The sequence below is a fragment of the Trichosurus vulpecula genome, chromosome 4, assembly GCF_011100635.1.
Source record: "Trichosurus vulpecula isolate mTriVul1 chromosome 4, mTriVul1.pri, whole genome shotgun sequence".
In the NCBI taxonomy this organism is placed as follows: Eukaryota; Metazoa; Chordata; class Mammalia; order Diprotodontia; family Phalangeridae; genus Trichosurus; species Trichosurus vulpecula.
Window position 1 is genome coordinate 96,545,261 of NC_050576.1, and position 13,281 is coordinate 96,558,541.

The 13,281-nt window shown below is 36.6% G+C and overlaps 1 protein-coding gene across 1 annotated transcript in view; it reads right to left on the reverse strand.

Moving 5' to 3' along the window:
- Nucleotides 1-3,164: 3,164 nt before the first annotated feature.
- The window catches only part of F13B (coagulation factor XIII B chain), a 40,229-nt gene continuing 30,112 nt past the window's right edge, over nucleotides 3,165-13,281 (reverse strand). The window contains exons 9-12 of the mRNA XM_036754904.1: nucleotides 9,107-9,313; nucleotides 5,788-5,970; nucleotides 4,555-4,765; nucleotides 3,165-3,317 (exon numbers count right to left, since the gene is read on the reverse strand). Of these exons, the coding sequence (XP_036610799.1) occupies nucleotides 4,557-4,765; nucleotides 5,788-5,970; nucleotides 9,107-9,313 (599 nt within the window). The 3' untranslated portion in view covers nucleotides 3,165-3,317; nucleotides 4,555-4,556. The remainder of the gene's footprint in view (nucleotides 3,318-4,554; nucleotides 4,766-5,787; nucleotides 5,971-9,106; nucleotides 9,314-13,281) is intronic.

The window sequence follows — 13,281 nt, forward strand, 5'->3', positions numbered from 1 at the left end:
AGGTCTACTTAATGCATAATTCCCTCAAATGTTTTGATCTTTTTTCACAGATAAAAAAAGAGACATCTATGAATTCTTCATTTCCCCTTGAAATTTTTAAGCGCCTTTGTGAAGAACTGGGCAAAAAATCGAAAGGATTTGGATCACCCAGGGCAAAAATCATGTGGGTAACTTTGATCTCTAACTCAGAGTCCCTGGTTCCACACTGGTTGACCTCAGGGGCAGAGGTCTCCAATGGCCTTTATTTTTTCTCATTCTCAATTTCTCTCCTCTTGGAACAACATTACTGTTTGATGACCCTGCAAACAGTTCATGAATGATAAGCAAGGAGCTTCAGAGGCATTCAAAAAGGCCTGTCAGTTTCAGCCATACAGTATTGGCCTTGGCCTCATTCAATGACCTCTTCATTCATAGAGCCTGCTGATGATAGTGCTGTAAGGAGAAGGCCTTGGGACTTTTTCCCTCTAAGACCATGAGGTCTCCAAGAAATGGGCTTCTGCTTTTGTTCATTTCCATTTTAGGTAAAGGGAGTAAAGCCTCCATGAACTTATGAGTTTAAAAAGTCCAAAGGGTATCTTAGTATTCCAGCATTCCAGGATATTGAGAACATTTCAGTGTTCCAGTGTTCCAAGCCAGGTTTTACTGAGGATGGGAGAGACATAGACTTGTTTGTAGGCTGTAGTCTGTACTGGATTAAACCAGATTATACCAATATGGACTAGATTGGATTAGATTTAACTGGTTTGGACTGCATTGAACTTAATTAAATTGGTCTAAATTAGATTGAAGTGGATCGAACCAGTTAGGACCAGACCATATTGAACCAGGTTGGAGACTGAACTGTTTTAGACCAGATTAAATATGTGTGCACTTGTTTGGACTACACATAAATCAAGTATAGTCCAGTTTTAAGTACACAGTTGCTAATAACTTGTTGAATACTAAATGAATTAGTAACTGATCCATCCAAATGTATCAAGTTGAAGCTTTATTCCTGATGATAGAATGTTCTATAACCTAGTGATAAAGAAAGGTACCTCTGAGAACAGAGCTAGATGTTAGGCACCTTGAAACTGTAGCCATGAGCCAGATCTGCTAAACAAAGCCCCTGTGGGAAGAAAGTGTGGCTTTTATCAGAGGTGAGACTATTTCACATGCAAACATACAAACTAGGAGCTGATTGTCTTATACAATAGAACATATTATGTTTAAACAAATGAAAAAATTAATTATCAAATCAAAACAAGTTCTCACATTTCTGTAATTTCTATTGTTTTGGTCCAGCTGGTTGCCTTGGATTTTATCAGTTCTTGGTAACCTGGACATGATTACCCAGGAGAAGACTGTTAGAATGTGTAGGTTTCAGCCTATGGATAACTTTTTTAAGTAGACTTTTTATGACCATTAAATAGGGAAAATACAATATACTAAATTAAACAGATGAACTACTTCCAATAAACCAATTCTTCACAGTCTTGTTCTTTTTTATCCCTTCTCAACAGAAAGTCTCTTTTACACTAGAAACTCACTTTGGCATATTCAATAAGATATTGTCGCATATAACAGGCATTTTACTTTGTACTATTTTCTACAGATGTTAGATAAAGAATTATCTTCAGATGTTGGGTAAATAAACCTTTTTTTATTGAAGAAAGTCCTCAATGGTAGAAATAATATTTGAAGGACTCTTTAACACAATGGCAACAAAGGCAATAAAACAAAGCAAAACAAAAATCCCACAAAAGTAGATGACAGACTTTGCATTGTTCGTCATGACATTATTGGTAATTTTAGATCCTTGTTATATTTCATTTGGAAAGATGCATGAGGTTCCCTTCCCTCATTTCACTTCCACTTATGTATTTTAAAGTCAATTTTTGTTGAGCTTAATGCAAGAGTATTTGACCATTAAAGAGAGCAATAGCACCCCCTTGGGGGGTGGGAGACAGTAGTAGCCTGGGAGGGGGGGTGTTGAATAAAAATAAGGGAGTGGTGGAAGCATGAGAAAAGAAAAGAAGATAAGAAAGTTTTTAAAAACCATTTGTACATGTTTCATCTGTTGTGTAACAGAGTTAAAGTAGCAGTGACTGCATTGTTTTCCAAATACACAAAATGCAAGTTATAACCAATCAGTGGTCAAATCTGCGAACAGGTCTTAACAAGAAAGTAATGGCAAGCAAGCATGTTGCACTCTGTTGGGAAGTCCAGCATGAATTGGCAGAAATACATGCTTATAATTACTTGTTCACAATACAATACTATACAGTTACATGACACAATATTGTATTATCAAAATTTTAGTACAGGAAAAAACCCACAAATTTACAATAAATTATTAAATTTAAGATGCATCATTTTTTTATTATTTATTTTTATTTTTAGTTTACAACAGATGGTTCTACATAATTTTGAGTTCCAGATTTTCTCCCCTCCCTCCCCAAGACAGCATGGAATCTCATATAACTACCACGAATAACTTCACATTGAATTAATTTATACACTAGTCAAGTTGCAGAGAAGAATTATGACCAATGGAATGAATCATGAGAAAGAAGAAACAGAACCAAAAAATATATGTTTTTTGAGATGATGCAATTTTTTAAAAACTATTAAAGGGTTAAAGAAAGTAGATATCTAGGAGGATGCTGAGCAATTTTTAAAAGGGGGCAATAGGCCGAATAAGTTTGGGAACCTCTGATTTGGAAGAAAGATATTGCCACAACCTCTGGATAGTTTCTAGGATGATATTATTGACAGACCTTAATCTTTACAGAATGAATAAAACACTGTTTAGTCTTTATTTCAATTTTGTAATAAGTGTGTAGTTCAAAATTTGAAAATATCAAATGAATAAAGGCTTACGTATGCAAATGTGTATAAAATATGCATGTGAGATATATGTATATGTTTGCATAGTGGAAAATATTTACTCTGCTGTATTTTACTTTCACAAGGTATGCATGGATGTAATACATGACAACTGATTATCAGAGCACTATTTGGTTGCTCTGTGCACTAAAGGTATAGATTTTCAGCAGCTGAGGACATCCTCATCTATAAAAAGAGGGGGTTAGACTAAGTGCATTCTAAGTTCCCTTCCAGCTCTAAATCTATGATACTATGAACTTTTTATAAACAATAAGAAAGTGTTCAGCGTACATAACTCTGGCTGAAAGTTGTAAAAAGCTCAAATGGTAATTTATTGTAAATGATATTTTTATTCTTCTTAAGTACAATGTATTTTATGATGCTCTCAAATGTGCCTCTTCTTTCCATCATTTTTTCATATCCTTAATAGTTGTTGGTTGTATTAAATCCTTTAAAAAGAAAAAGAATATATATGAGCTTTGTTCCCACTACCTATTGACATTTTAACTTATCAACCTTCTGTTTAAAGAATTGCTTTTTTCTTTTTTTTTTTGCAGGGGGGAGGGCAGGGCAGTTGGGGTTAAGTGACTTGCCCAAGGTCACACAGCTAGTACATGTGTCAAGTGTCTGAGGCCGAATTTGAACTCAGGTCCTCCTGACTTCAGGGCCGGTGCTCTACTCACTGTGCCAACTAGCTGCCCCTGAACTGCTTTTTTCTTGATGATGCAGCAACATAGGCAGGTGGTCATATATGGTTAATTTCAAAGAACTGCTTTAAAAATTCATCACTTCTTGTGGTAACCATCTAGGACTATTACTATACCTTTTATTGAGATGACAAAGTTGAGCCACTAAGAATTCAACGATGCTTCTGGAATATGTGTCAATGCTGTCTATGGTCTCTAGTCATCTAAACCCTGACTTTCTTTTTACACATTACTCAAGGAGAGAAAGCATGGTATATTTGAAATGGTACTGACTGACTGTCAGAATATCTAGGTAAACGTCATCATTGTCACTAATGTCTGACTGTAACCTAAGCAAGTACTTAGGTTCTTTGAAACTCAGTTTCCTCATCTATAAATTGGGTTGGGTGTGGAATTAAGCTCCTTATCAGTGCTAGCAGCCTACATGAAACATATTTCAATTCACCTAAAGAGTAAAAGGTACTAGTATAAGATAAAATTAAATACTCCTGCAGGAGGCATTCGACTGCAGGGATAAAACATGTACAAAGATAAAGAAATGCAAAGTAATTTAAGGAGACAGGGAGCATTAACAATTGGGCAGAAGAGTGCACTTTTATGGAGGAAGTAGTTCCTGTACTTAGCCTTGAAGAAAGATAAAGATTCTGAAAGTCAGAGAGAATGGAGGTTAGGGGGGATAACCTCAGAAAAGATGTAGAGGTGGGAGATGGAACTTGGGAAAGAGTGCTCTCTTCAAAATAACCTTTTCAAGTATGAGAGTACAAGCATTCTAACCTCCATTTTACCTATGGAGAAACCAGGTCTGAAAGATAAGAAGACTTGCTTCAGGTCACACAGCTAGTAAATGACAAAGGTAGGATTCCAATCCAGGTCTCCTGACTCCAAGTGCAGAGCTCTTCTCACTATACACAGTGGCCTTCCTTGACTGAAAAATGATTATGCGAACATTTAGAAATAGTCCCAAGAGATCTCATCTTACCTTTATTTTTCAGTGCACTGTGGATATTTCAGTTGCCCTCTGTGACACTGCACTCTCAATTCAGATTCCGTAAAAGATGCAGCTAGAAAAGTGTTCCCTTTACAGAGAAATGAAATGTACTCGCCATGGAAAAAATAAGGCCTGTCATCAAAACTCCATTGCAAAATCAAATTATTATTTTCCATCTCAGTTGAAGATAACATGCAAGGTTCTGGGGAAGGGAAAGGATGGGAAGGAAACAGTGAGAGTAAAAAGTTGTACCAATATAAGAACAAGAAAAAAATTTAAAGCAATTATAGAAACTCGCATTTTCTTACATACCATGACCATAACATGTTAAAATGGAATTTTATTTAATTGCAACATCTGCGTTCTCTCCCTCTTACCTCCTGCTCCTCCTCCATTCCCCATTGAGAAAGCAAGAAAATAAAATTCATTACAAACATGTATAGCATGATCTCAAAAATTACACAGGCAAGAGTAACTCAGTGGTATATCTTATGGTTACTAATACTAACCTAAGGGGGAAAAATTTTTAAAGCTGGACCCTATGGCCCAGAAACCCAGAACAAAGGCTCTTCCTACTCTTTGTTTTTGTCCACTGACAAGTCCACCTTAGTTGGTTTTCAGGGACATAGCATAAAATGGTCAGAACTTGTTCTCCTATAGCCCTATAGCTCTTGCCCAGCAGAGTAGGTAAACTGTTAACATCCATTTTAAGAGAAGTTTCTTTTATCCCTTCTTTAGAAAATCCAAGGAGGAAAAAGATCATTGAAGACTAATGTTGGCAGGGAAGTACTTCTTTTCTAAGGTGATTGAGGGCAGTTAAAATTAACTGCTCAGACCTTACTGTCCTCAGATACTGGATAATTTCCCACCTTTGATTTTCAGTGAGGAAGAGACAGCTGCTGAGAGTTGTGACAGTACTAAGTGGAAGAAGTGAGAATCAAAAGGATCTATTTAGGTACTTCTGAATTTAAGTTCAGTTACATCCTGCTAAGATGTTAATGTTTATGGATTTCCAATGTACTCCAAATGATATCTAATATAGAAATGATGAGGCATGTAGCTGTATACAGCTATTCTAAGCAGGAAAACAAGTCAAAATGTTCTTGGCAGATAGAATGACACAAATGCCAAAAAGAAAATGGTAGAATTTTGTTTGTTTTTAATACTAACACATATAAAGTATAGCTTGTGTATTGGAATAAAAATATTTCAAAAAATACATACCTAAACATGAAGGTGGCGTAGTCCACTGTCCCTGCAAGCAATAGGCTATCTTGGACCCTTGCAGGAAATGATAATCTAAACATCTATACTCTACTGAGGAGCCATTTTCATAACTCTTTTGTGATGAGCCAATAATATTGCCATATCTAATCATTGGAGGAGACCCACACTTTCCTTCAGATTCTACAAAAAAAAAATCATTTCAGTTGTTTATATCAAATTGAGAGGCCAAACAGTAAAGAAATACTATTGCTCCTCAAATGGTTAGGCAATTAAAAGATAGACAGCCTTCAAACCATTTAGGCTTTTTTTTAAGTGTGAAACTCAGACATTTTATTAAAGTTTCCAAGCATATCATCAAAATAATGTCTGACTTTTAAATTTATTATTGACTTTGAAATTCCATCTCCTAACATTCAAATGAGCTTTTATACATACAAAATTTGTTATTTATGGCTGTATTTCCTTATTCACAACAGATCCAAAAAAGAAAATCCACTAGTTTCTACCTTGAAATTATTCTTTAAAAAGATAGTTTGTCTTTTCTTTCTTTCTTTCATTATTTTTTAAAGCACATAAGGCCAATACCTAGGGAGAAGATAAAGCTGAATTGTATGCCCTACAGAATTACATTTTTAGAACTGATAAATAGAAATATCTATAGAATAATTTTACATATATATATAGAATAATTCCACACACACACACACACACACACACACACACACACACACACACATATATATACCTATTTGTGTCTAATGGTAGCCATGGCTAAAGGGAGGAGAAGGAAAAAAAGAAAAAAATTTACACAATAATTTTGTTGTACATTTGAAAGGAATAGCAAATTGTATATAGTAGATTTGCAGTTTTATGTACAATCATTTTTTATTGTACTATGTTATAGAAATAATTGTTTTATTCTCTAAACTAAAAATAAAATTAACAAAAAACAAAGTGTACTACTCCCCTTGACTTTCCCTCTGCTCCATCCTAGTCTTTGACCTTTTACAGATGGTGCCCTCTAGGACATACCCTGGAAATGTAATCATTTGCAGAACTGCTTAGCTCAAACACAGAAATAAATCTCTGGTTATGCTGGTACATATTTATCCTCATGGGAAGAAGAGTGTTTTCAGAACTAAAAGGAATCTTACAATAAGTACATAGTTATAAGTAGGGCAGAGGCACCCAGGATTCCATCTTATAGCACCTCACATCTTGAACGTAGCTGCAGCCCTCTTCCATCTCCACATCATAGCCCCCTTTCATCTATTACAAAATAATTTCTAAACCTTTGCCCAACCTTAGAACCACCATACTTCAGCTAAGAATAATTCGAGAGGACTTGAGAGTGCCTACCTTACAATACCACGTAATAATATCCTTCTTAAGCACATAGGCTGCATGCTTGTTTTCTTGTAGTCCCTTTTATTGCTAGCTTTCTTAGCTAGTGCTTAGTGCAGTACCTGGATCATGGCAGGTACTGAATAAATTCTTAGTTGATCTGACTCCCCTCAACACTACATGACTGGTGTACTTGTTTTACTGTAACCTCCTCTACTGATATCTTCTCAATAATCACAAAAGGTACATTTATACACTTTTTCTACTATAACCCATCTTTGTTACAGCAATAGTTCTCCAATACCACATGAGCAATAAACTTATTATTTGCTATGAGCCCATTTATATAGATATGTTTTGGGGACCCTAATAAAAAAAACTTAAGCATTAGAAGTTGAATCTACCCTTTTCTTTCAATATCAGAAACCTAAATAATGATTAATTAACTAAGGCAGGTGTTTCTCCCCTACGGACAGTTCAATGAGATAATGAGCCAGTACCTGGCTCATAGTGGATACTTAATAAATGCTTGATTCCTTCCCTTTTTCTCCCTTGCAGAACAGTCACCACACACACACAGACGCGCACGCACGCACACACACACACACACACACACACACACACACACACACACACACATATAAAATAAAGCTGAAAAATTATGGGCACTTGCCAAGATGTGATCCTGAGGCCTCCACACTCCTATCCAGTCCTACCTTGCTCCCTCCTTCAACATGCTGTCTGTGTCCTAGGGTGTTTATGAGACTAGTCTCTGTCAACATTCCACTGACACCTTCTCTACATGGGTTAGGACAAAGCCAGTACACGATATTAAAAGGATCAACTCTCTTAACACTGCTTCCTAGTGGCCTTTGGCTGTGTTGGCACAGATTCCTGGTCACCTATAGTTATAAAAGGTCCTACCATAATAGGGCTTGGGCCTTTCCACTTGGTGGATATCTGAAGACCATACTCTGAACTCCTGCACAGATGAGAGCCACGTGTAAGAAGCTCAGTGATAAAAGAATTTCTGTCTCAGACTTCTTGTTTTCATTACACTAAAAAAAAAAAAAAAAAAAAAAACTTCTGCCCAGAACTCTGTCTTGAACTTCCTAACATTGTTTGTTTGAAGCAAGAAATTCATGCACCCTGGTGAAATTGGCAAAAATCAAGCTTGAGATATCAGTCGGAGCTCTAGTTTTAACTAGCTAGTTCCCTAATCTTCCTGATGCAGACATTCTTATCTTCTCTCTCTGTTGTCTATTTTCCAATGTGTAAATCCTTATATTCTCCTTCTGCTCTCTGTAAAATCCCATCGTACCCATCCTACTTTTGCATTCACATTACTCATAAAGTTGCTAAAACGTATGCTTAGAGCACACTGATTCATTGGTTAGTGTTCAGTGAAGCCCACCATGTTGCTCTGAGTGTAATAAACTCCAGTTTTTCTCTCCTGTCTCTGTTATTGATTGGTGATTTATATCAGTACCTAGTCAGTGTGTTCTCCAATAATTCTGTCACATTACCGTAGTATCCTTGTTGCATATTCTTGCTATATAGAGCTAAGCAAACCTTCTTTTGTTCGGTCTTCGATGACTTACCTCATTTTGTCCCAACATTGAACCTGAACTATCAGGGTACTAGTATCAGGCCCATCCCCTAATACAGGACTTCATAAGCTTCCCAAAGGAGTGATGTCCCAGGGTTTCTCCCCCCATGGGACTTGTGCCCTCATGTCTGTTTTTCCTCCCTACGGTCTTACCCATCCCCCTCATCCCTATTCCCATTTGTCCCAGATGTGAGAATTACTGAAATTCTAATAGGTAAGTACTGATTTGAACTAGTCCAAAATGCTTGGTTTTATGGATGTAACTGAGGCCCAGAGATAATGAATAATTTATCCAAGGTCGTATTCTTTAAACATAGCTGGGGATATTTGGGTTAATAGGAAATTGTCAAAATTTTCTCCTACCTTTTCTAACACATGTTGGATATTTCAGTTCTCCTCTGTTACACTGTACTATCAGTTCAGAAGGTCTCGTTGATGGGGATAAATCATATCCCTGTTTACATACAAAATCTATATTATCACCATGTAAAAAGTATCTCTCTCCTTCAATATTCCACTTCATTTCTATGTTATTACTGTTCATATGATCAGCATTAACAATGCATGGCTCTGAAAGACAAAAAAAAATCTTTACATACTTCACATACTTTTCCTCCACACTGGCACATTACTTTAATTTATGTCTTATGTTAAAGAGTCTTCCTAAAAATGATGGGCATTTTTGCTACAGTACTGGCAAGTGAGTCTAGATGGAACCCATCCCACACACAAACCATCTATCTTTTAGAGCTCATAATGGCACCATTATAGGTTGTGTAATTAAAGACAAAGGAATAAATGGTTCTGCTTGGAGAGTTCACATTCTAAACAAGGGGTAGGGATGTAGAGGCAAGAACACAAAAACCACAGGACTAGTAGACAAAAAAAATTGTTCAGATTAAATTTTAACCTTAACCGTAAAAACCTACTATGGTGGCAAAGAAGACTGCAACAATGTGAAAACAGCTACAAGCAAAGCCTCAGAGAAAAAATGCTAATTGGACCCAAGGTCAGAAAGAATTCCTGTAATAGAATCCCAATAAAGTTGTCCCCAAGCCCAATATTATAATTTCTCTATGGGCTCCACTGAACAGCAAGTATGCCCTGATTTGACCACACAATGTGGCTTTAACCACATCACAGGTCCCCAAACTCAATCATGGGCCTCACTGAACAGCAGGCCCACTGCTCCTAGCTAAGCTACTGCCCCAAAACTGAATCCTCTAGCTAGCCTCTGCCCCCGATCCAATTCACATGTTTCCTACAGAAACAGGTGTGTCCATGCACTCAACCACAACCACATCATCCATCTAGCCCAAGATAGGAACACAATACCTAACTATCTGTCTTGACCAGACAGGACCACAATAGCTAGCCAATCAGAAAGCAGCACCACTAGGAGGCAAACCAGGATGCTTGACCATGAAACCATTGAAAGGCCCCCACCATTACCTGAGCAGTAATAGTAAAGAACTGATCTAGAGTAAACTTATTACATAGAGAGGCTTATTATAATATCATTATCATATATAAATGCCCCCATTTGGGTTTTTCTTTGTGCATTGTGGGTAACCTAGTATGTAATTCCACTGAGGCTGGGACCCCTCCCCAGGGGATTAAGGGATTAGATTATTACCTAATCCCTTAACAACCCCCTCCTGCCTTTTTAATATCAATCATATTCCTATATTCCATGTAAATTTTGATTGTATAATCAGCATCATATACTCTATAATATATTGTCTGTCTTGTCTTATCAAAATCACCAGTTCCTCTAAGGAACTTAGCCACTCGCCAGAGCGTAAAACCTTAAAACCATAATAAATCTCTCTAACTGGCTTGGAGTTGGCCTGAGTCTTTGAAATTCTTTAGAGACATCCTGCTGCAACACAACCTGCCCTTATCACCTGGAAGAGTCAAAGAAAGAAATGACTTGGTAGAGGAAAAATTGGAGAAAGAAGTGAGAGTTATACAAGAAAATTATGAAGAGAAAATTAATAGCTTGGTAAAAAAAAGGCACAAAACTTTTAAAGAAAATAACACATTAAAAAACAGAATTGGCACAATAATTCACTGAAACAAAGAAATCCTTAAAAAGTAGAATAGGCCAAATGGAAAAGGAGGTAAAAAATTCACTTGATGAAAAGAATTCCTTGAAAAGCAGAATTGGATAAATGGAAAAAGAGCTGCAAAAGTTCACTGAAAAAAAATAATTCTTTAAAAATTAGAACTGAGCTAGTGGAAGCTAATGACTCCATGAGACATCAGGAATCAAAAAAATTTTTAAAAATGGAAAAAATAGAAGAAAACTGTGAAATATCTCATCAGAAAAACAATTGACCTGAAAAATAGATCAAGGGGAGATAATTTGAGAATTATTGGACTACCTGAAGCCATAATAAAAAAAGGCACCTAGACATCCTATTTCAAGAATTTATAAAGGAAAACTGCACCAACATCTTAGATCCAGAGGGTAAAGTAGAAATTGAAAAAATAAATCACCACCTGAAAAAGATCCCAACATGAAAACTCCCAGGAATATTATAGCCAAATTTCAGAGATCCCAGATCAAGGAAAAAATATTGCAAGCAGCCAGAAAGAAACAAATCAAATATCGTCGAACCACACACACACACACACACACACACACACACACACACACACGAGCCTCATACAAGCTTTAACAACTTCTACATTAAAGAAGCAGTGGGTTTGGGATATGATATTCCAGAAAGCAAAGGGGCTAGGATTACAATAAAGCATAACCTACCCAGCAAAACTGAGTATAATCCTTCTGGGGGTGGGGAGGGGGGGCAGGAAGTGGGCGTTTAACAGACTACAGGACTTTTAAGCATTCCTGATAAAAAGACCAGAGCTGAATATAAAATGTAATATTCAAACATAAGATTTAAGAAGTGTAAAAAGGCAAAGATGAAAGAGTAATCATAAGAGACTCAATAAAGTTATACTGTTTACATTTCTATATGGTAAGATGACACATGTAACTCCTAAGAACCTTATCATTCTGAGGGCAGTTAGAAGGAGTGTACCTGGAGAGAGCATAAAAGTGAGTAAATTATGTTGGAATGATCTCCCAAAAATAAATAAATAAATTGGTGAGAAAGAGAGATATACTGGGAGAAGGAAAAGGAAGAGGTGGACTAGGGAAAATTTTCTCACATAAAAGAAGAGTGCAAGGAAGAGTTTTCATAATGGAAGAGAAAGTTGGGGGTGGGGTGGCAAGCAATGCTTTAACCTCACCCTCATTGGAACTGGTTCAAAGAGGGAAAAAATATGCATATATACATTCAGTTGTGTAAAGAAACCAATCTTACCCGATAGGGAAATGGGAAGGTGTTTCAACAATTCTGCTAGCAGCTGCTGTGGGGGTGAAAGATCAACACAAGCCCAACAACAAGAATGCTGCCAGGACAGGTTCTTTTGATCTGCTTTACTAAGAAAAGTAACGTTAGGGCGTTAACAATCTTACTTCAAGCCAACATACAAATATCATTCACTTAGTTCAAGGGAAAAAGCCAGCACCCTAAACTTCAGAGCAAATAAAAACAAATTACAAATATACATTATAAACAGACCAAATACAATTCGTGGTTACCAAGAAACCATCAACATCTGGGTTGATAAGCCAGGAGGTCCTTAGAGTAGCTGCCCAGAGTTCCATACCAACACTCCTCAAGGAGCGAGAGCCTCAAGCAAATAGCTCTGTTCTCTCTTTTTATACAGTCTTTGGACATGATCAAATGTCATCTGAGCAACCAGAACTTAGGTTTACTATTTGCTCTGTTCTTAGCAACTCCCCTTAGGACCCTGAGGGCTTCACATCCACATAGGCTTAGCACCTAGCAGATAGGGGTTTGGGCCTGGGGCTTTGCACCTAGTAAGGCTCAATCAAAGACAATTCATTTAGCATTCTAAAACAGTAAAAATGTCCCAACTTAATTAATATTACAGAAGGGAAAAGTCAAGAGATATGGGGGTGGGAAGAGGAATGATAAAAGGGAGAGCAGATTAAGGGAGACATTGGTCAGAAACAAGACAGACTTTGGAGGACAAACGAGATAAAAAAGAGAAAAGGATAAACAGAAGTAAATTGGATAGAGGGAAATGCACAGTTAGTAATCATAACTGTAAATGTGAAGCAGACAGCAGAATGGATTAGAAACCAGAATTTAATAATATACTGTTTACAAGAGACACACTTGAAACAGAAAGACATACAGAGAGTTAAAATAAAGAGCTAGAGCATAATCTATTACACTTCAACTAAAGTAAAAATGGCAGGGGTAGCAATCATGATCTCAGACAAAGCAAAAGCAAAAATAGACCTAATTAAAAGAGATAATCAAGGAAACTACATTTGCCACAGAAAATGAAATAATATCAAAAAATTTTATAGCAAGTTTCTCTGATAAAGGCCTCATTTCTCAAATATATAGGGAATTGAGTTAAATTTGTAAAAATAAGAGCCATTCCCCAATTGATAAATGGCAAAGGATATAACAGGCAATTTCTGAAAA